Genomic DNA, 24,845 nt, shown 5'->3' with positions numbered 1-24,845 from the left:
CTCCGCAGCATAGCTTTTCCCACGCGAGTCGCTCGCACGCAAACAATCGATACGCGTTGCGTCCCGCGCCAAAACATGCGTGTTTAATGTGCCTCTGTAAAAGCACCTGCCAAAATCGTGGTCGTTCCACTCTCATTCGTTTCTCGGCTCCATTTGCCGACTAGAGTCGGGTTGGGTCAAGTGATCCGGCCACTTGAGACCGCGTCCGAAATGCCGTGGCGCCAACAGCTAAGCCAACTAGCGAGAATTGGACCAAAAATATTTCCCGAGCGCCTCGAGACACTCGGTAAAAAGTGCCTCGTACATTCGCCCCAGTGAGACCAATTTAATCCGCCAGAATAATCCAGTTCGATACAAGTGGGAAACAATTACCTACGTATCGCTCTACCTACTCGTCCTTCAAGCCAGACACCTCTGTTATTGTATTGTGAGTTGATTTAATTAAGATAAAAAAGAAATTAGACTAATTGTTAAAATAATTTATAATAATAAATTAAAAAAATATATTTTACGATCGAAAAAATTGAAATAGAAGGCGCATATGAAAACGTTACCTACGTGTGAATTAAATAAAAAATTATAAATAAAACTAATTATTTTGATTATTTTTAAAACACCTTCAGAGTATTTGCTATCTCGTAGCCATTTAAAGAAGCGTTTTATTTAATTCTGTAACATGCTATACAAACGATATTCGAATAGTCGGATCGGCAGAGGATAACGCTCCGTTAGTGAAGGCTAAGCTGGGGAGCAAATGTTCAGTTTTGATGAGAAAAAGACGATGAGGACTTATCCCGATGTGATAGCGGGGCTTGTCGTTTTTGCGCACTCCGGGGAAACCGATTTCCCGAACATTGCGCGCAAGCAGTCGCCTCCTTAGGCGCGATTTCCTGGAAAAGTAATTTCCCGTAGGAAATCCTCTCGACTCACCTCCGAGTCGAATAACAGTGGCTGAAAGAATCTCCACCAGTCTGGAAGGGGCCTCTTGGCCATCCTGTCTAAAGGAACCCGGGCACTCTCGCGTAATACCGTTGAAAGGAGATTATCTACTTCGTATATTTACCTCGAGATCCATCGTGTATATTTACTGGAAAATTATCAACAATGCGGCGGAAAGTTTCAAACGCTTCCGGCGAGATTAAAAATTACGATAAGAGTACCTCAATCTTTTGAGTGTTAATTTACATTTTTTATTTATATTAATATAATTAATTTTGCCTACACCGAATTACATAGCGGTAACTTATTAATTAATCGAACATAGTTTGAAGTCTTTGCCTAAAAGTTTGATTTTTAATGAGACTGAAAAAACGTAGGATATTTAATAGTTAAAAAATTTAATATGAAGCATAATAATCTCATTGAATAGAATGAAACAAAGAGAGATTGTTGAATTGTAAGGTGCACTTTGTGATTTTAGTAGAATAAACGTTCGTTCATATTTCGAAAAGAAAACTACTTCCGGCGACGCTATCGTCGCCATTATGAAGGTACTTCTACAAATTGGAAGTTCGCCTGATACCGGGGATGCGACCGTCGTCGATCGATACTGCCTCATTAATTAAAAGTCGTAGGAAGAGGAAGTATAGTAGTGACGTGGGGGTTAGGTACGACGTTGCCTACTCGAACGTTTAATAAGCTTCGGGAATTCCGTAGGGAGATGCTAAAAAGGCGGCTACGGAGGAGATGACATAGTTGTCCCCTTTCGAGACGAGAACGAGAGAGGAAAGAAAGGTAGACCTAATAAAATTAAGAGCTGCGCGAAAATCTTGGAAGCTTTGCTCCCTTAGAAGATATTCGAGCCATGAAATATTTGTATGCATAAAAAAGACGGCGAATAATCAAACGCCCTGATTGCCCTATGACGAAAGTAGAATGCTAAACTTTATATTTCAATCATATTGAGATCGCACATTTTTTTTTGTCGAATCGAAATGGAATAAACAAAAAAAAATGACACATATCGCAAATAGAAAAATTGTTCCACAAAAATATATGACTTTATCTAAAGAAAATTTTCATATAATTTTATTATTAAATATATGTTATTAATTATAAAATTAATAAAACAGACATGTTATAGTATCCGATATTTATACGAATATCTACTTATTATACGTTCAATCAAAATTCTTCCAATAATTAAATTACAATATAATCTCTCTGCGATAAAATAGTTTGACGAAAACTTATGACAGTAAGCGAACCGCAACTCCGAATCCAAAACGCTTAACATTTCGCCGCTCGCGTGTCTCGCGATACGCACGCAACAAGTAACTCAATCGACGACACGTCGGAAAAGTGTCAAAAGCTCGCGTGAGCTGTAAAAATTTCAGCGCCGGCTTTTTTCCGGACGGAAGCAGAGATCGCCGACGATCCGCGACGCCGGAAATCGAGCGAGCGAGAGCGATTCTATTTTTCGGCGCATTCGCGCTTTAATTTCCCACGAGGAATCGCCTTTTAAAATTGCCCCCGGGTACCCCCGGCGTAACACGTGCCGCATATATTACACGCGTGTGCGGCCGTGCACTCTCGATGCAGCCGGTTAGATAAGCAATCGATGCCGCGACGCGATAAAGCCGCGCTCGCGAATGCGCGTATATATTATCGTTGCTCATCGATAGAAAAGATGATAATGACGCGCATGCTGAAAGCGCAATAATTTATATCAAAACGTATCTCTCGCTCGTATGCACAATTTTCACCCTTAACTGATCTAACAAAGCGGAATTTTATTGTCCGATAAGATTCTCGACAGCGTAATATATCGAGGAAAGCTTTGGAAGGTGAGATCGCGAATTAATCTTGCGTGAATTTTACAAATGCATTTCTTTTTCTTTCTTTCTTTTTTTTTTTTTTTTTGTAATACTGGCTTAATTCCAATTTGAGTACAAATTAAGAAACTCAATTAAGAAGCTTGTTAAGATTCTTATAACAGATTTAACTTGTAAATTTCAAGGGATAAGATCATTTTATCTGTGCTATTATTTTATGGACGAAAAATTCCATCTCTTTGCCGAAGGCAAACTCGAAATATCTTTGAAATGAGATTGATAGCTCGTTACATCTTTCGAATCCTCGTCTTTTAACCCCCTATATTCTCCGCATCCTGCTTAAAGCGGGCAACGTATCGCGTATACGAAACTGTCGAGACCCTTTGTTGAATCAACGGGAAATAATGGTTCGTGGGGGTGTCTGCTCCCCGTTTGTTACAATGAACTTTATTTCAGCTAGAGACGTGGCGCATCAAGAAATCGATTCGCAAACCGACGCGTGTCTGTCAGACGAGTAAAGAGACTCGTTGTTTTTTCTCGTCAACAGAAAAACATTCGGGATAAATATTTCAGTCTAAAGTCGCAATTTAAATTGGCGTGGGATTCAAACACATTTCGCTTAAAAATACATTACAGTATTTATAACTATTATATTTTTAATAATTATCATTTGATCATTCGTTATAATATACATTTTTTGTGACTTCTCGAAGTAATCACGAGATTTTTAAAAATAATTTTAAATGACGAGAACTAAAATAATTTAATTAAAACGATTTAAAATATAAATTATGCGAAAATAATTTAAAATATAAATTAAAAAAATGTTTATACAGATGATACTGATTATATAGACCGAGTATACTCGTAAAAAACATAATCGATCGGACATTTTGGACAAGGATTTTCATCCCAAGCCGAAAGTCACGTTCGCGTCTATAGGATGCATCTCTCAGCCGGATGATTAATGCGCTCTGCTGTTCCGCGTTATCCAACTTTAGGTAGCAATTTATTCGTAGGGAGCTACTTCGCGTAGTTGATCTCACGGCGAGAATCGAGATAGACCAAGTATCACGGCCAGCGAATACGAAAGTTCAATTGCCACGTACACGACGTCGCGATGTATATAAAGTAGCTTGGCACACACTGACGCTAGCAAGCGGGAAAAACACATAGGCGGAGAAAGGGAGAGAGACCCCCACCGTTCGTTGGATCAAGGGAAAATAATGGCTCGTGGGCCGACTCTGATCCCTGGCCGTTACGGCGTTACTTTATTCTCGTTTCCGTGACACGGCGGCTCGTCGACGAGCTGCACGTATGTACGTACACCTCGTAAACGAACCCCGAAGTGGAAGTAAATTTCGCTGAATTAGCAATGACTCATTAATCGGACCGGGACGCGGGAATAAAGCCGATATGTATGTATACAGGGTGTCCGGTAACTAATGGACCATGCAATGATTAAGGGCGGATTCTCTGGCCAATTTGGAGACGATTTTTCCTTAGCAAAAATGTTGAGAAGTCAATAATTTTCGAGTTATAAGCGGTTGAAAAAAATAGGTTTTTTGAAAACTAAACGTTTTGGAGTTAAATGTCTAACATAATTACAGTCTTCAGTTAATTTCAGGTAGAGTTTACTTTAATAAAATTTTAATTTGAGGCTTAGTTATAAAGATACATAATGACAAATATTGGAAAGTTGTAAAAAAATGATGATCTTTTTCGACATTTTTGCTGAGGAAAAATCGTTCCCAAATTGACCAAAGAATCCACTTGTAATCGTTGGTCCGTTAGTTACCGGACCCCCTGTATAAACGGATGCCGCGTGCAAATTTATTTTTCACGAAACACGTCGCTCCGTTTGTCAAATTGCACGGTGAACATGATCGAAGAATGATCACGCGCGAAATATTACATAATAATTTTGCGCGGAGATGATATAAATAATCGTTCGCGCGCCGCGCGCACATTTGCGTTTTTTCATTTCGGCGTGAATTTATATTTGCGTGTACGCGACAGCGGTTACATATATTTTATATCCAACGCATATTAAATGATAAATGCATAACCAAAAAATTGGAAGCTATTTTCCGTATCATCGCACTAAATAATATGTACAATGTAGCCCGTTATATTCACTTATATTGTTATGTTATTAAGTCATTATTTTTTAATCGCATTCATTACCGGTATATTTATCCATATCAAAATATGAACAATTGCGGAAAGCCGTAAATTTTGTAAAATGGAAGACGAATACTTATATCGACACATCTCCGAATATCTCGTGGACCGAGACGATCCCTCGAGTATAGGTACAAGGATAATGCAGTTCTGGAGGAGGGTGAGATTGCTCGATGAAAAATTAAGCGGCGTGTATTAAAAAGGGCGCGGAAAGAGCTTGCGGGGTAAAAGGGAGAAAGGGCTTTTATCGCGATCGTCGTAAGCCACCGTAGATTCGAGTGGCATCGCATAGGCTTCGACGAGGCGGCATAAAGAACGAAGTGACAGAATGGGGTAATAATAATAGGAGAACAAACTTCCGCGCGACACGAGGTTTAGAGAACCAAAAGAGAGAAGACTCCACGCGCAAAAACAGCGGAGAAAAGAAGATAGTATAGGATCACCTCCCGTGGGAACGAGAGGGTTCACGAAAGGACCTTCGAGGACGCCGGGAGAGACAAAAACAGGTATAATAAGGACACTCGTCGAGTAGAATGATTATATGTTCCTGGCGCGCGCGGGAGAACCACGTGTTTTAACCTGGTTTTTATTCCACTTCGCAGAAGGATAGACCTGGGACAAACAAGGTCGACATTCAAAGGATCCGACGTCGCGGAACGATCTACGAGAGCGAAAATACAAGTTTTATACCGATCGATCTTCTCGATCGCATAAACCTGATGTTCGTCAATCGGAAAATATATGAGATGTCTGAATAACGGATCCACGTCATTGCACGAAATTTCCGCGAATATATATCCCGACGAACTTTACACGGACGCGCGGAATAAAATGGCGATATCGAGAGATGATCGTAAATATTTTAATAACATATCGGAGCGCGTACAGATGTATACAGAATGGCCCGTCTCTATGTAACGTTGCTTCTTGTCAATATGTCAATAATCCCGTGCACGTCATGTCAGATAAATTTTAAATATCGTTTCCATTTCCAAATGTGTCTGACGCAATTGCCGTTATACCGATTCCACGAATAACCACATTTGGGCTAACAGCCCAACTGACGCGTCATTAAGGAGCTTTCGACAGTAAAGTAATAAAGACAGTTCGCCGCCGCAATTAAGTCTGATTGAAGCGGGGGAAGGAGAGGAGGGAAAAGATTCTCGAGGGGGTTAAAGTAACCGCGATTCGTCGGTCGACTTCCATCGGTTCATCAGATATTTCCTATTACTGTCCAAAGTTCCCGAGGATCGAAACGCAACTTCGTACGGATAAACGTCAAGAAGTTTAATAAGCCCGCGAGAAAGACAGATAGATAGAGAGGGATAGAAAGACAAAGCCCGAGTCGCGTCGTGACCTAGGAGGTTCGATCGCCGATGCAGTTTGTTTACGATCGAGCACGCGGAAGCAATTAACGATTCGGCTGTGATTTGATTACAAAGTTCTGAGACTCGGAGTCTCTCCTCTCTGTCGATCCGCGGCGAACTCCCAGTCGGTAGCGCGAGACCAAATGATTCAATTTCAGCGCGCCGGATCCGTCCGGACGTTAATTGAATGATCGAACTTTCCAACGCGCCCGGACAGGAATCGAACGGGTGGCTCTTCCGGCTCAGGCCGAAAATAAAATTTTCGTCGTCGCGTTGAATGAACATTCCTGACGCGCGTTTCGCAGAAATAAAATTCGCAGACAAACAAAATTATAACGTTGTGTGATAACGACCTCGTAATAACCAGAGCGCGAATGCGTGGGATTTGCGAATTTTAATTCGCGAATCTAAAGATTTAAATTAACCATGGATTTTGCACCCGCGCGAAAGAAAACGAGATCTGTCAATGGGCATTCATTAATCCACGCGCACGGTTTTGTACAAAGTTTTCTGAGGCGTACTTAATATTTACAGAGAGTGTGTACGATTTAAAAATGCGCTCTCCGCATTTTCTTTCACGGTTTTCCCTCCGTGTGCTATATTGTCCGCCTTTTTGTTCGAGTGTACGAGCTGCCAACGGATGAAAATTAAACGGATTTCTTTGACCATCCTACGCTGCTAAAACACGCAAACTTGCATAAAAATGTGAACGTAAGGCGCAATTTTCTTTCTCTCTCTCTCGCTTTCTCTGTTCGTGAAAAATTGGCCAAATTTAATATTTTCGAGAAAGTCTTTTTAAGAACAATAAAAAGCATCGTGAAAATGCTTATATGTACATTGAAGATGTATAGGATATACAACTCTTATATACGTGACATAGCTTTAATCTTACAATTTCCTAACAAGTATTTCTGCTAAATGTATTAAATGACGCCCTTAAAGGCGGTCGGATGCATTAATACGCCAAAGCTTTTGCATCTTGCTGCGGTAGTTTCCGAGAATAAACGCCGTGCTTGCGAATCCCCTGGGCGTCACACGTCCCGTAAGCTCCGTCTCCACGAAACGCTAAGCTCTAATAAGAGAGAAGTGTATTTCGAGGCTGCGAATCGTGACAGTTATGCCGAGAACTGGGACTGCGAAAAGGCGGTCTGGAGAGAGAAGTTCGCCCGGAGTTGTGCAGACTCCCCGAAACGAATCGCGTAAGATGAAATTCACGGCTCCAGCCGCGGAAACACGAAAAACTGCGCGTCGAAGAAAAATTGCATCAATAATGCGTTGCGCAGAGATTTCATCTGGATTTTGAACGCAAACTCTCTCGCGAACTGTAATATTTCACATGCGAATATCGTTCTTCCATTTCAACGCGATAGAAAAATCGAGAAAAATCTACAAAAGTTATCCTCGTGTCTTTTTTTTTTTCAGTCGTTTTTTTAATATTTCTCTTTTTTCTCTCCCTTTCCCTTTCTCTCTTCAAGAGAGATACTGTTTTGAATTGAATATACGCATGATAAATAATTTTTACTCAGCAATGTTTCTTTATTGATTTTTAAACATTACTACGACTATTTAAACAATAATACACAAGTGAAAAATATCGGGTAGACAAATTGCCGCGGGTCAAATAAAAATTGCAATCGTCAAAAGCTCCATGATTTATGTATTGTAAAAATTTATATCTCTGTCCCACGTTGTCGATTTAATGTTTTTTGGTTATACGTGAAAAATATTTACAAACTCTTCTCTTTGTCACAAAATTTAATTATAAATACATGAAACACCGTCGCGCTCATTACGATCTCATGACCAGAATTATATTTGTTCGCACACGTTTTATTTTTTTAAATGTAAACGTCACGAACACGAGCGCTTGTGTGTGACGCATTGTATTTCATTAAAGGGACGCGTGCATGTGTTGATTAATCCGTTGGAAAAGAACAAACTCCACGCACGCACGAGAGGAGAAAACTTATGATGCACAAACATTCCGCAGTTCAACGAACTCGAATTCCGACGGCCGAGTAATGTCAAGAATGAGTCGGAAAATTTCTCAGGGCGCGAACATAAATTTCCTAGCGATATGACAGCGCGACACCTTTTATATAATCAGCTGTTCGCGGTCAAAGCAAGCTAGCTATTTAAAGTAAGATAAACTCTTAAGCGCTCTAAAGTCTCGATTAAATAAAAAATAGTCAAAAGTGACTTCTATTTTATCAATTTATAAAATTTAGATAAAAAATTACCCTGACAGCGCGACACCTTTTAATCAGCTGTTCGCGATCAAAGCGAGCTGATTATTTAAAGTAAGATGAACTCTTTAAACACTCGTCTTGATTAAATATAAACAATAGTCAAAGATAATTTCTATTTTACAAAATATATAGGTAAAAAAAATTAGCATGAAGCGCGACATCTTTTAATCAGCTGTTCGCGATCAAAGCAAAGTTAGCTATTTAAAGTAAGATGAACTCTTAAGCGCTCGTCTTGATTAAATAAAGAATAGTCAAAGACAATTTCTATTTTATCAATTTACAAAATATAGATTAAAAAATTAATATGGCAGAGAGCGACACTTTTTAATCAGCTGTTCGCGATCAAAGCGAGCTGGTTATTTAAAGTATACAAAGAATAGTCAAAGATGATTTCTATTCTATCAATTTACAGAATATAGGTAAAAAAGTTAGCATTGTTGAGAAATTTGAAAAAAAGATTGAACTCGAACATTGCGCGAAATTCTCTCCTAATACAAAATCCTATTTGTTCCCGTAAACCGATCGGAATCAATGGCGAGATTTAAGGGATGCATTCGACTTCTCGACGCGACGGATAAATCTCTCTCTCTCTCTCTCTCTCTCATTCTCCCTATACTCGAACCTTCGTCTTCCGGTAAAGTGCAACCGGATAAACTGCATCGCCGCTCGGAGACGCACGTGTCTCTCCCGCGTTCGACCTCGATACTTTGTTCGCCGAGGCGGATTATCCTCGACGGCTCGGACGCAGCTTCCCTTTCGGGACGCGCTCGACCGTTTCGAGCGACGGACGCACACGTGAAAGCGACCACAATTCCCTTCGATAAACAGCGAATGCGCACAAATGCTCTCTTCCCCTCGCTTTCACCCGCGCCCTTGGTTTCCATCAATCCGAAGGTACTCTCGATGGAACGTTTGCGGCGCTCGAGAATGCTACCGCTGTTCGCTGTCGTTCGCGAGTGGTCGAGCCAAAAGGACAAACAGGGGGAAGAATGAAGTGTTGGCAAATTCATGTCGCGCGTGTTTCGTTGAATGAAACGCGTGTTAAGATCCTCGGTAAAAGCACTTTCTTATTACATACAATCATGAACGTCCGCAGGATTTTCTCCCGGGAGAAGCATGATTACATTTTTTTCTTTCTTATTTATTATTCTTTCCGAATTTTTTACATTGAATTTTTTGTATTATTTTGTTATTTATAAATATTTTTATATTAAATAAAATTGCAATTAAATTCCAGTGTTTATACACAAGAAGAGCAAATGTTCAATTTTTTTTACAGACTCCAAGAGGGGACAAATGAAAAAAGAAATTGAATTAAAAGGTTGAATGATCTATATATCTTCGCTTCTTTCTTCCGTCAATCTATATATTTCGCGCGAAAATCCACGGAATAATAGAATTGAGGAAAAAATTTAATCACAGTAAAACGACAAGATTGCGGCTTAAGATTAAAATGGTATATCCTATATGCGATGTGCTTTTACGCAGTATAGAAAAAAATATATTCTCTTGCACTTACGTATAACATTACCTAATTACGTTAGATGCGCGTTTCAGTTGCATTAGAAATTTCAGGAACATTTTCCACAATGAAATTCCCGCAAATAGTACCTAAAAGTCCCTAAAAGTCGGCAAGCAGGAGACAATACTCGGGATATTCGTGACGCTGGCGGCAAGGAGTTAATTTCGCGAAACGCATTTAAACGCGTAGCAACGTAGGAAAAGGCGGAAGGATGGCAGAAGAGGACCAAGGAAACGCAATAAAGGCACTCGGCCGCGGATGCAACTGAATAAGGGGAACGAGCGCAGCGATATTATCTTTCCTTCTACGGCGTTTGAGTACTACCGCTCTCGCAACAGACACGATTTTCTCTCTTTGCGTGTTACCTCCGCAAAAATTGTCACTGACCCGTCCTACCGAGATTCCGCGGTTCACTGCCACCACGCCCCTGCACAAAGCGTCCGCGACCGCTGCACTCTGGCGACGCGGTGTGTGTGTATATGCATCGATGCACGCGCGTGTGCGAATATATTCCCGGCACTCGATATTGCAACTTTAAAGACCGTAGCGGTATCGCAGACCGCTATTCCGACCCGAAATATCGATTTCGCCTGCGGAGAAGTCCCGCTAACGTTTACCGGGATGTCGTTATTTCAATATCGACGCGCGTTTCAAGTTGCTCCAAGATTTCGGCTGATCTCTTTCGTGAAACGATATAAAATGAGCATTTTCTCGAAATATCAATTTGTGTGATTCTTTTATGTATATAGAGAGTGTGGAAAATATAGAAAATGTAGAAAGTGTGGAAAATTGATTTCGTTTCGGAAAATCAAGTAGAAATCTATACGATTTGCTGCGTGATGTTGCATTTTGACGTTTCAATCCATTAATTAATTTCTTTACGTTTTCGCGCTTTATATCGTAATTTATATATAATTTTCAAAACTTAATTTTTAAATATATGCAGCTTAGAATGCATGCAAAAATATTCGAAATATTTAGGTATAATTGAATTCATTATTTCAGAAAAGATTTCGGTCAAAAAATATTCAGTTAAAAATTGTTTATTATTTTTCCCATATAAACATCTATATAAAAAAATATTTAACTTAACTATTGTTATCGAAACGGTAATAATACGATGAAATTTTTACAAAATATAACGTTTTTACCAAATATTTATTTTATTTCCTGGAAAAGGGCTACTTTTCCAGATCATACTTTTTCCGAAAATTTCTATTTCAAGCTGCATCTTGTTAAAATCTAAAGATAAAAATTCCTTCCACATAGAAGCTCAATCTTTGTCAGACTTCGTCTCGTCAGCTGAATAGCGAATGGGGAATGAGATCGCTATCGCTCATGCTCGATTGCGTAGTCACTCTCTGTTACAGTCAATAAAGAAGAAAGATCGTTATACTCCGCAACGCGAGCCTTTCCTGCTCGAGATCGCGCGCGGCCACCGTATGCAACACGCTCCACGGAATATACCGCGTGTCTGTATTTAAATACGCGTTGCAAACGATCTGCCTCCAGGGTATGCGCTGAGGGAGAGATAGAGAGAGACTCGAGTTTCAGCGGCAAAAAGAAGAGGAAAAGCGAAGACCTTCTCCACGGCGTCGAGAGAAGAGGACACGAGAGAAGGTGAGAGAAAAGAGGACGAAAGAGAAAAAAAAAGAGACGGTGGAGAACGAAGGAGGAAGAGGAAGAAAAAAGGGAGAAAAGGAAGCGCAGGACCCGAAGCAGTATTGTAGATGCCGCTGTATACGTGCACGGCACATACACGTTGCTCACCGGGACGTAATATACACACATACATATGTATCGGCACTGTGATACGTAATACGTGATATCGGAGAATCACCAGTCCCTGAGCCGGTTTGCGCCTCTATCTCGCCCTCGCCACGCCGTGAACTCGAGAGTTCTCCCCACTTTCGCGCATTTCTTCCTTTCTTTCGCCCGTGTGCCCTACGGCACTTTGAACCTTTCCTACACCACGCGATATCGCGAGCCACGCCGTGGCACACTAGCACAATGGAACGTGTACTACCTTCGGATCCTCCTGTATACGATTGTATTCCTCTCTCTTCTCCGTTCAACCCGACGTCTTAAGGCCCGTTTAAACTTAACGATTTCCAAAGGTTATCGTATAAGAGCAGCTAGTACGTGAGCTAGGCTCGCGCGAAAGTCTATGTACACTATACAATTTTATTGCACTGATAATGGTGATAATAATTTAAGGGTAGTATCGCACCTCGCAGAGAAGTATAAAAAGATTAGTATTTTATTTTATCACCCGCGCGCACATTTTATATCAGACTTTTATCTCAATTAAAGGTATTTTTATTTCTGAAGGAAATATTCTAAAAGATCTAAAATTGTTTTATTTTTCATCTATGTTGTTGTATTGATTCAATTAATTTAATAAATTATTACGGGTAATATTAAAAAATTTAATCCGAGTATGAAATCGGCTGCGAGTTTTTATCATTTGATTATCCGTCGAGTCCGTATCAAGGGATTCGCGCGCGATTAATTCCGTGAAAAATAAAACATATTTAATCGAAATATTTTCAATCACATTTTACGCATTTTTCGCAATGAGAATGTTTCATAATTTTATTTCAATCCGAGGCTCATCCGCAGAGAGAAATGATTGAAAATCAAATATAATTTGTTATATCTCCGATATTAAATTCTGCACGATAATTAAAACCGGCATTCGCCAGAGTCCCCTCTATATACACGAAACATCAGCCGTTCGCCTAAATTGCCAAATTTCTAAAGATAAACGCAACGCGTAGCCCCTCGTGTTCGAGGAAAAATATCCCTTTCAAAAGAAAAAAAAAACCCATCTCAGACGAAAATGTGTTGCTCGCGGAACTACTAAGGACCTTTTCGTCTAAATGGGCCTTTATATTCGTTCCGCTCGCTCGTTGCCCGCTTATATCCGTTTGTGTTCTCGCTCTCGCTCTCCCAGCCTCCTTACTCCCGCGCTACCTCGTCCAACTTTTCCGTCGCCTTAAGGGGCCACGGTATGCGGATATGCTCTTTGTGACACGCGAATCGAGGCATGGCTGTTTAAGGCAGGCAGACGACGCGACTCGGCGTTTTCTCCCTCGGTCGCGGAAATTGCGAACGTCGCGGCGCCGCTTACCGTACCTTGATTTTTCGACAGCGATTTTCCCCCTTTTCCCGTCGACTTCCGGCGTCTCTTTTACCTGCCTGCCTCTCCCGCGGCGAGAGCAGGCAGGCAGATTTCAGCCGCCTCGAGGACGCTTCCTCTCGACGGTGCCGCGACACGAGAGAACTGGATGAGGTCTCGCTCAATAGACGTTGTGTACAGCGGTGCTAAGGAAAGACTCGAAAATATTTAAGAGCTATGGCTTGAAAGAGCGAAAAGGCGGTTTAGCTCATTCGGAGGGTGAAAGGGCGCACTTTAAGTTTCATTCGGATAATAGCGGCTTCGTGTGAAATTTCTATTCATCCTTATATTTTATATATGTCTTTTTTATATATTAGTATACGTATGGAAAATGTAAGGCAACCGCAAATGTATAGATGTAATATATCTATTTTCTTATTATTATGCAACGAGTTTGAAACAAGATTCTTCTTGAAAAAACTATTTTCATTTTGTTCGTAATTTAAAGACTACAGAGACTGCATGATGATGCCTGGAGGATCGCAAGATGTGCTCTTTGCAAACAATCGATTTCCCGCGAGCAAACTTGACACAGAGGATCAGGGTCGACCCTTGTCTATTTGCCGGTAACTACTAAGTAATCGAATCTTGTAATACATTGCAGTAGACTTAGACCATTCGGTATACGGAAGATATGCATATTTATGCATATATTTACGCAAGTTCATGCAAGATTCATGAAATGTGCAAATGTGATATTCGACTGCGAGCACGAGTTTCTTTCTCATTGTCGAAGCTCCCCAAATTTTCAGTAATTTTGTTAAAAAAAAAAAAAAATCCGTTTCGTAAAAGATAAATTATCTCAAATCACGAAATTATATTACTTAATCAATATGATAATACTAATATATTAATATTAATCAATAATAATATCGATAAAGACACTTAAGACATGCGTAAAAATAGATTCAAAATTTTTTTATTTATTTGTTCAATTTTTTACAAAATTACGGATATTTTTATTAATTTTTAATATTAATATTCATGTATTCACAGTGTTAATAAAAGCGAAAATTTTCACACGATATTCTTAAGAAATTCAATAAAAAGACGGCGTTTTCCCGGAGCTTATCTAGAAAATTAACGCAAAAAGAACGACGCTCGGGCATCACTCGTCAGACGTTTTATTAAAACATGGCCTTTTATATCGATTAAGCGGATGTACAATCAATTGAGGTCGGGAACGCGGCCGCAATCGCGTGAGTCCGGCTATGATCGATTATTATTATTGCGGTCCTTCCCACTCAGCCATCACTCAGCCGTGTTAGGTCTTTCGTTTAAAATCAATCGAGACCATCGCCGTAGCTATTAACGCGTCGATTAAAAGCGCCAACGCGCCCGCGAGATGTGATTTTATCGTTACAACGCGATATAGGCGATAAGAGCACCACGGCAATTTTCTATAACATCGCGAAATCGGAACGATCGTTATCCGACTGATAACTATAAGATTCTTTTTTTTATTTTACGTGAATTGCGTCCCGAGGAAACATATCATTACGCGATAAAACATGTTTCAATATGTTATTACGTAATCGCTGCATCATACGGATTAAAGGCTTACACCCGAGAAGCTTGAATTACATTCCAGAGCGACGAGATCGCGGACTCTGGAAAATAACTCATTTAACGTGGGTATGCGTTTGAAAAAAAATATCGGTTTCATACATGTTAGAGACTATTATTCACCATTGTTTGCATCTCAAGTAATAAGTGCTACTACTTGCACAACGGATCGTATTATCGCGATTACAGACACGAATACCGATTCGCGCATGCACGCCGACATTGCCTTGATTAGCCGACGAGCAGGCAGACTAATTACCGAAATATCGGGTGCAACGTGCGAGTATTGCCTCGTGCGTCAACATTAATGTGTAATAATGACCAGGGCATCGCGCCCACCTCCGATATACGTAGAAGGAGGAGGAAACGATCGAAGGTCGAAAGAGGGTGAGAGAGAGAGAGAGATGAAGAGAGAAGACAAAGTGACGGATGATTACGTGTCAAAACGCGACGGTAACGTTTCGCATCGGGGTTGCACGTTATCGCAACTGACGTATGATTGGCGACCCGCACCCGGAACTCTACGATCGGCGCAATCCGGTGCCGATCTTCGCGTGGCTCAGCTGATAAACGAGCCTGTTGCAAATTACTTTATCACGAACTGCACTTTCAGCGCGTTTCTCCGACCCGGTCTCGACTAACGACGAGATGTATCGTTCAGAAAACGCGCCAAATTTGGCCAAATTGTGGATTTCCATTTAGCAACACATCATTCTATCTTTATTCTCATACATTGAAAAAAAATCCATGTACTTTTACATGGAAATTTTATTTGTTCAAAACTGGAAAAATTATTTAATGATCACTAATATTTTTTTCATATTTTGTAAAGCGAAAATGCATATATTAATGTAAAAATTTATTGTCAATATTTTTACGTTATTACTATATTTTATAAGCATTTATTTATAACATTATTTTATAGCATTTATACATTATTAGCATTTTCTTCTATGTATAATTCCATGTTCAGTGGAATATTTTTAATCTTGAAAATACATATATAAGAATATATTTCATATGAAATTACATATAATCCGTAATCTTCCATATGAGTAGCAACATTGCATGATTATGCTGGGTCGAAAAAAAACTCCTCATAATCATGTAATTTTGCACAAATATTTTTTTCAGTGTAGAATCTAGAACAAAGTTAGAATGACGCTTGTGTTACTAATTGTAAATGGAAAACACCATATAATTACACAGAGAGACAACAACATTTAAAAACGTAATTTATTAAAGCGCGCTCTGATTATTATTTATAAATATAATAATTGCAATCCTGCATAACTTCTTATCGAAACAATCAACAATATTTTCTTGTCGCTCATAAAGATGAAAGAAAGCAAATATCACACAAGTTCAACATCGGTGAGTTATGATCACAATCGCTTTCTTTCGTGTTTGCCCGCTAAACAAAGAACGATGGAACGAATGTAAACCCCCCGATTTGAACGATTCTAAAGGTTTTTCGTCGAAAAACCCATCCATAATCGAAATATCGCTAGAGGCGATCGGCATATAGGTTACCATCGGATATCGGCGATTAGAGGATTCCGCACATATATATATATATATGTACGCGGAAATTTTCCCTTCGCAGTCCGCACGAACTCTATCGATCTTATCATCGGGGTCAACTATCGGCCGCGCCGTCTCGAGATATAATGGGTGGCGCGAGTGCAAACAAAAGCGAGAGCTCGCCCGGCGGCAATCAATTACGAAATTGCTGGAGTCAGGCGGTTTTGACTGGACCAGGATGGACGAAGGGGGCAGGGCAATTTATCAGATTAATCGCGGAGAGGAAACGATTCCATCGGCGCCGGATGATGGAATCGGCGCGGCCCCATATGTCAGGAAGTGACCAGGTGTCGGCGTTCGCCAGGTCCGAACGTCAAAACCGGGAGGCAACGTATGTGTCACGTGTGCGGAACAAAACAGGGAGACATCAGGGCGATATCGGGGCCAGCTGTCGATCAGGACTGCAGTATATCGCGAATATTGTGTCGTTACGCGGGTTCCCCGATCATCCGAGGGAATGTGCAGACGTGCGATTAGCGAGACGGTGTATATCGTCGCCATCGTCATCCGCGCGCAATTTCCGCGGGATCCTCACGTTATCTCACCGAGAGATGAGAGGAACGGAGAAACGCAATAACGCGCGACGGTAGTTGCTTTGAAGTACGAAGAGAAGTGCGATAGCATTGTGTTAATACGATATCGGAAAGTTGCGGCGAAGTGATGAAACATCCTCTGAATAAAACGCATTCTCTTGCTATCGATATATCGCGCGAGCGCGATAACGGAGTCGGGGTAGAAATAGAAAATGTATATATGTATATATCATATAGAGTATGCGAATTTATATTATTGTATATGCATGAGAGCATGTGTAAAATTTCGATTATCTATATATAGAACGACGCGTAATTATTATATCTAATCGCGCAGTTACTAATTAATATGTAATTTCGAATAATTGCGTGCCATATTTTACAATGCGTATTTAATTATAGTGCAATTGCAGTATAGCGACAGATGCGCAAATACGCCTGGCATGTGATCGATTAGCATATAATGGCAATATAATTTCTAATTGTCGATCGTCGCGTAGATATATAGAAACGAGAGATTGAAACGTGGATCATAACATATACATAGGTACAAAAAGCGATCGTCAGAAGAACAACGTGGGGAAACTCATCGGCGCAAAACTACGGCGTTATATACGAAGCGCATCGAAGTGCGAATATAGTGCATATTGCGGAGAGTGAGTGGATTGAAACTCAATTATTGGTCGTGTTAACGGGCTTGGCACCGCATCATCTATTATTTTCGGATTTTGCCCACGCGGAGCTACGCACATAAATTACGCGCGTCCGAGTTCATCATCAAATATACATATATTATCGCGCCGCGTATTTTACCGGCAAACATCATTCTTCCGAGGTAAAATCTATAGTAATTCGCCCAACGCGTTAATCGTTTGAGATTTCGATTAAATATTGTATATTTATAGATTGCTGATTGAAAATACTAATCTGCGTCTACTTAATCTTCATTTATATATTATCACGTTTCTTTAAGGGATGTTAGGAGAAGACAATTTACTTTTTTCTCCGTCCTAATATATATTCTTCTATTTTACGAAGAAGTTTTCTTCGTCAATCAAGATCGCGATTATCTCTTTCCAAAATATTTATCGCTGCTTCAGTATTTATGGTAGAAATGTCGCGTGCACTCGTGAAGATTTTCCAGATTACTATTCGAAAGGATGAGAGTGCACTTACCTTTTGCGCCTTGCAGGCTGCGGCCAACGGCAGAACGTCGTGAGGATGCGCGGCATGGCGATCACGAAGACACAGGGCGCATATCGCGATTTTGCAAAGGGCGCAATAGAGAGTCACCGCTTCGCCGTTGTGATCGTTGCAGACAGGCGTGCTCTCGGGCCGGGATCCCTTGCCTCCGTTCGATTGCCAGCTGCCTCTCGGTGGTCCCAGATTGTGGGTCGCCAGTGGGCCCCTCTTCGGATGGCAGGACTCTCTGCAGGCGTCGCAATATAAAACCTGAAAGAAAAATCACGATCTTCGTATTTATGTGAGAAATATTTAGGGAGAAAAGAGATATTTTTTTATTTCCCACGAATCGATATTCACACGCGCAGAGAATTTTCTTTTAGAATTTATCTGGAAAATCTCGTGGTAATCGTGGGACAATATATGGTATATGGAAGAATTTTAGGAAAGTTTTTCTATAATTAATATTTAGGTACCACAAAATAAAAAATATTAATATGTATCATAATAAGATATAAAATATGTTCGATTAATTTTACTATGTAAGTAAAATTTGCTATGCACATATTAATATTTTTGTTGTATTAAATATTAATCAGAGAAACTCTTATAAAATTCTTCCAATATCATATTGTTCCATGATTTTCAGGGTAAATTCTAAGAGAAAATTCTCTCCGTGCAATATCGAATGCTTAGAGAAAAAAATCTATAAAAAGTAATGACGAAATGATTCAATGTCGTTTTACGTATTTCCTCTTTTTATATTTTCAAGTAAATCTTGAATATATTCAGATGCATTATTCAAATTCTTCTAATCTTCTGAATTTTTTTTAAATCGGTGTCAAACATTCGATCAAACTTACATAACACTAACATGCAAATAAAATTTATCAATAATTATTAATTTCAAGAATATTATTTTCTTCCTGAGAATAATTTCTTCAAAGATCGAAAATTACGAAAATGACATTGATTTTCACTCCGATATCGCAGCATAGTATTATAGATATGCAACATGTAAATTCCGCGAAATAAATGGATATTATTAATAAATAATCGATGCATGTATACCTTTTCGTTAGTTGAATCAATTAAACGTCGCCGCGACATTCACGCCCGCGTCGTTTATCATTAATCAATCGCGCGCATTGATAATCGTTAATTGCAATCACAGGAAATGATCGCCATCTCGTACATATAATATTTCTCGCGATCGTATTTCTCGCAACCGACAACCAGATACACATGAGAACAACGTCGCACAAAGTTGATTTAATTAAATGCGCACGGATTGATAATTCGTTAATTATAGTTTATGAAATATGATTGCGATTATGTGGAGATAATACGAAGACGGAGCGGCTCGCGGTACTGTTTGTTCGAGTCTCGCCACGTGAATGACAAGGTCGGACTCGAATAAGTCTACTGTTATAAACAACTGTACACACTATATACGTCACAAAGTACGAGCGCCGAATTTTGCGGCTCTGTTGTTTACATGCCGCGGCCTTGTCATTCATGCAGCGAAACTCGTACAAACAGTAGCGTGAAGCAAGTTCCGTATACATATATATATTCGAAATATACGTCATTTTTCGTAGTTACTAAAATTAATTTTCTGTGCATTTAATTAAATTTTTGTGCTATACTTTGTGATTCTCACATTGTTTCGCAATATAATAAAATGCGTATGAATGCAATATCAAAAAGAAATCTGGTGTAAAACTACGGTGTTATATATATATATTATAATTAATATTATAATTAAATATATAAATTTACTTTAACAAATAGATTTTCATACAAAGTAATGATTATCTAAGGCAGCATAACACGAATGTATATTCACGAAATTCAAATTTAATAAAAATAATAACTGAGAAATAAAAATAACATACGACAATATTGTTCAGTAATATTCCTCGATATTTCCTTTCCGGAAATAATATCATTTCGGTTATCAATAATGGAGGCATTGTTGTCGCGCGAATATGTTGTCGGCGACGAGTGAAACTGCACCACATCGATTCTCACTCTCTCTCTATCTCTCTCTCTCTTTTTTTCCACGCAACGAGAAATGACCGGCGCGGCGAGAATGTAAAATCACAGAAAAAATATCCGCCACTTGTCGCAACGCGGTATAACGGAGAGGGTTGAAAATGAAATTTAACACTTCGGAGAAAAGTGAGCAAATGGGAGACGAGACAAGAGTTGTGCGATTGGCGTGCATATATGTTGGTCGCAACGAGATATTTCATGCGATGCGACATTCCGATACGTGGTAACTCGATCTTTTCAAACGGAGCACCGAACAATATAAAATTGCTCTTTTCGTGAGTGTTACGTAGCGATGATTTCTGCAAATATATCGTGCAAATATTTTGCGTGAGCCGGACTTGACAATCGTTCGAGAAATATCTCTTATTTTCGCACATAAACAGAACTAGGAACAATTTTAAAATAGCGTAATAAAAAATACAACTTTTTGAATCTATGAAAGAGAAATTAAAAATATTTTTTTAGAAATTATAATAGTAAATTACAAAAATTATATATATATTACATATTGACATTTTCAATAAAATATGATTGAATATTCAATAAAACATTATATTTTACTGGGTTTTATGAGAAAGAAGTATCTATAAAATCATTCACATTTGCCTGAAAGCGAGATAAAAATATATCCTTTCATAAACAATGTTGACATTTCGACATGTTTCTGTTCGATATAAAATTGATAGACATATGTGTTTAATTATATTTAAATAAAAATATATTTATATAGACGCGGCGATATCACGATTTTACATGACTTTTGTTCTTGATTTTGCCATCAATAAAATCTTCGTGTTTCTATAGTATAACGATGTCTATAACGCTCGATATTATACCGATAACGATATAGACGTGGCTCTTGTAGATGAGAGCGGCTCTAGTGCGCTTATACCGCGAAGAGAAAAGTTATGAAGTGGACTTCAGGGAAGAACGAGGCGGGAGTTAACGAGCATCCTCTGGATGAGGAGAGCACACAAGAGAAATAAACACGGCTGATGCCGCGATCGTTAAGAATGGTAGTCCTGGGAACTTTTTCTGATCTTACCGGCGTGGTGGAAGTTTTCATAGCGAAGCGGGCGAGTTAAAGCATCGGGACAGAAATATCATGGAGGAGAAACGACGAAAGAGACGAATTAGACATCAAACAGCCAACGGATATAGCTTTATATTCCGCTAAAACGCTGTTCTTTCGCCGAATGTCATCATGAGACGAAAATATTAATCAAAATAATTGCTGGTGATGTATTTGGTCTATTTATAAATTCACGTTGTTCAAAAATTTTTTACAGTTATAAAAATGTTACTTTCTCTTTTTACAGAACGTATTACAATCTGACAATTTCATATTTTTAAGCAAATTCACAGTGGAGACTTTTTTCCTTCTTTTCTCGAGTCTCTAACAAGTGGAAGGGTCCCTGCAGAACGAGCGGGAAAAAGAGAATAACAAAAAGTTTTATACGGATGTCACACTATGTGGTCTCTTGTTTGATCCAAGACTACAGATACATATTTTTAAAAATAGAATAACAAACAGAAAAATTCTTGTGGAGAAACAAAATCCACAGATACTCGAACAAAGACAGAACTGACGAACAAAAATGGAATTATTATATTTTCATGAGCAGATTTATAAAATTATACACTTTTATATGAAATACACAAAAACCGTCATTCGTTATTATATTCTTTCTTAATTTAGCCATTATAAAATCGTGTTAAACTTTTTTATTTGAAAATATTAATAAAAAGTTTATTGTAAAAAACATAAATATTATATTTTTAATTGTGACATACATATAAAATTTTGCTTTCAATATGTTCAACAAATTAAGTCTGCAATTATAACATACTCTCTAAATTTATTTCCAATCAATATAAATAATAACGAGCAGTCTCTACTAGAATATGTATTTGAAATGTTCCTCATTATTACTTTACAGAGAGTTCTCAATCCTAAACATATATACGTGAACGCAGTATTCGCAAGCAAAGTTAAAGCAAAGCTAACTCAACAGTGCCAACAATCCCAATTATTTCTTCCTAACTCGAGGATGACTGTTAAATAGGAAATACTCAATCTCTCACGCGCCACCATCTATATCCCACCTTTCTCATTATAACTCTTATTCAACCCCATTTATTAATCAAACTTCTAATCTCGCGCTAATCTCTGGCGCGAGATTCCAATTCGCGACAAAACGCGCTGCATTCATATACATTATATTCGCAAACCCGGGGTGCAAAACATGATTTACTCTATACCCCCTTATACATAATGAATATAATCGAGCTAACCTCGCACTGCTCGCACGCGACGGTCGCGTCGCGCGGTTCTCCCTCGCACATCTGGCACTGCAGCCGCGAGTTCCGCGATTCCTGATACTTCTCGACGATGTGTTGCATCGCCCAATACTTGGGCAGATTGTGGGCGCCGCCCTCGTCGAAGTAGACGGTCTTCTGGCAGACGGGGCACGAGAGACAGAGGGTGCCGCCGGACGGCGGAAAGCCGCCGCCGTTGCCCGGGGTGCCGACGTAGCTGCCCGGTCGCGAGCTCGTCGACGTGCTGCTGCAGACGACCCCGGAATCGGTCTCGGACAGGATCGACAGTTTGTCGGCCTCCTGGTCCGAGCCGGGCGCGTTCGACGAGTCGGCGGTGGATTCCGGAGGCGAGTCCGGAGGCGCCTGCAGATTAACCGCGCAGGCTAAGCACAACGCGTGCCAGCAGGGTAACAACACCGGCTCCACGAACAGCTCCTTACAGCTGGGACATCGCAGCTCGTCCTCCATCGCGGACGCACCAGTGGCTCGCCGTCTGGCGATCGTCCTGGAGTCCGTGGAGAATTCCTCGTGGATCCTCTCGAGCCGCGGCAGCTCGGCAGCTAGCCTCGAACGGGTCTGCAGGGTTTCTCCTCTCTCCTCTCAGCAATGACAGGGACGAGGATGATAATCTCGATCCTGATCCCCTTCACCGGTTGCGAAATCGGATCGCGATCGAACGCGCGTCGTTCCGTGAAACTCCGGTATGAATGCAAATGCGAAGAGTGAAACGAAGAGGTATTTGGAATTCTTCTCGGGTATTCTCGCGGATCCCTGCTGCGATTATTCCGACGTGCCGTGAAGAAGTTCGCTCGGCGGTTTCTTCGGATGAGGATGATCTATCAGAAAAGCGCCTCTCATCAAAATCCGATTACGAGATTCGGAGCTGAAGGGAGAGATTTTCCCACTTTTGTAGTCTAACACAATAACGGAGCCGACTCGCGACAGAATCTTCTTCAACACATTTCTCTTCTTTCAACACGAATCCAAGAGACTTCTGGCTTCGATCGATGCAAAACGAACGATGAGTTTCGCACGCGGAGGAAGAAGGAACTTGATCTTTCGATTATCAAACGGCTAAATCGACCGAGCACTTCCTGGCCTCACCTTTCTAACCACTACGATGCCGATAGCAATCCCATCGAATTCCACACTCGGATCACGCACGACGATTCCGCGTAGTATCGATCGCGCCGAAAAAAAATCCCTTCGCTCACCGACACACTCGTTGATGATCCATCGCTGTTGTCCAGAATACGCGCGCTTCAATTTTCGTGGACCGAGCGGAACACGTAAAACTCTTTCGCCGGTTTTAGCGGGAACGTGTCACCTGTCGATCGCACGCATCGCGTGCTTCTCGCATTTTCGGAGAATCGTCTCGACTCGTTTATTCCTCGAGCTTGAAGAACCTGAGTTGACTCTCAGTGACGAATTCGTCGACTTCGATAATCGGCGCACGTATATACCTGAACACACGCGTTTGCCGCCCTCGACTCGAGCTCGTGAGCGCCGAGGACCACGCTTGGTGGAGAACAGCACGCAACCTGGAAGCCGTCACCGGGTTGACTGACTCCCGGCACCGAGTCAAAGAACCGTCGCGCATCGCGGCCACGCACGCTCAGGAGCGTGACCGTACGGGGAGAACGAGAGGCCTACAGAAGGCAGGGGTTCCCAAACTTGCCTCGATCTCATATCTCTTTCGCATCTATAATTGTCAAGAGACTACGATCATGATTGTCCATAAATTTTCATCAATTCAAATAAAGAGACGAGATGGGAAAAAAGAATCTAACACGAAGCGACAAATTTTTGTTTAAATTGTATTTTTTTATCAAATTGAATACTTAAAACGTCGCTAGTGGTATTTAAAATAGGAACGATATATTTAATTCGATCCAAACTAGCCAAGAAAATTTTTATTTTATTTCCACAACGTTTCGACCATCTGTTTTTGGTCCTTTTCGAGTGGAAAATTCATTGATAAATTACTTTTTTCTTCTTTCAAAGTTATTTCAAATGTTTTGAAAAAAGTCCGATAATCATATTGTTTAATAATCATGACAACAGTGTCAACTAACTGCGCTTTATCAAGAAATTTTCCACTTGAAAAGGACCAAAAAACAGATGGTCGAAACGTTGTGGAAATAAAATAAAAATTTTCTTGGCTAGTTTGGGTCGAATTAAATATATCGTTCCTATATTTTTTTATATATTTGCAAAGATGGAGAAAATAGATTCTCTATTTTCATGGGCGTTCGCAAAGAGGGGCCAGAACCCCTATTCGCCCCCTCCTTCAGTAAAAAAAAATTAAGCATTTGCACATCTTTTG

At 40.1% G+C, this 24,845-nt stretch overlaps 1 protein-coding gene across 2 annotated transcripts in view; it reads right to left on the bottom strand.

Moving 5' to 3' along the window:
- Trim9 (E3 ubiquitin-protein ligase Trim9) overlaps positions 1-24,067 on the bottom strand; it is a 98,106-nt gene extending 74,039 nt beyond the window's left edge. For both annotated transcript variants that reach the window (XM_029314226.2, XM_085486230.1), the window contains exons 1-2: positions 22,496-24,067; positions 18,137-18,412 (exon numbers count right to left, since the gene is read on the bottom strand). In XM_029314226.2, coding sequence (XP_029170059.2) covers positions 18,137-18,412; positions 22,496-22,987 — 768 coding nt within the window. In that variant the 5' untranslated portion in view covers positions 22,988-24,067. The remainder of the gene's footprint in view (positions 1-18,136; positions 18,413-22,495) is intronic.
- Positions 24,068-24,845: the final 778 nt, after the last annotated feature.

The sequence above is a fragment of the Nylanderia fulva genome, unplaced genomic scaffold, assembly GCF_048542155.1.
Source record: "Nylanderia fulva isolate GAGA-0341 unplaced genomic scaffold, ASM4854215v1 Scaffold41, whole genome shotgun sequence".
Lineage (NCBI taxonomy): Eukaryota > Metazoa > Arthropoda > Insecta > Hymenoptera > Formicidae > Nylanderia > Nylanderia fulva.
This window is presented reverse-complemented; position numbering and strand designations above follow the sequence as displayed.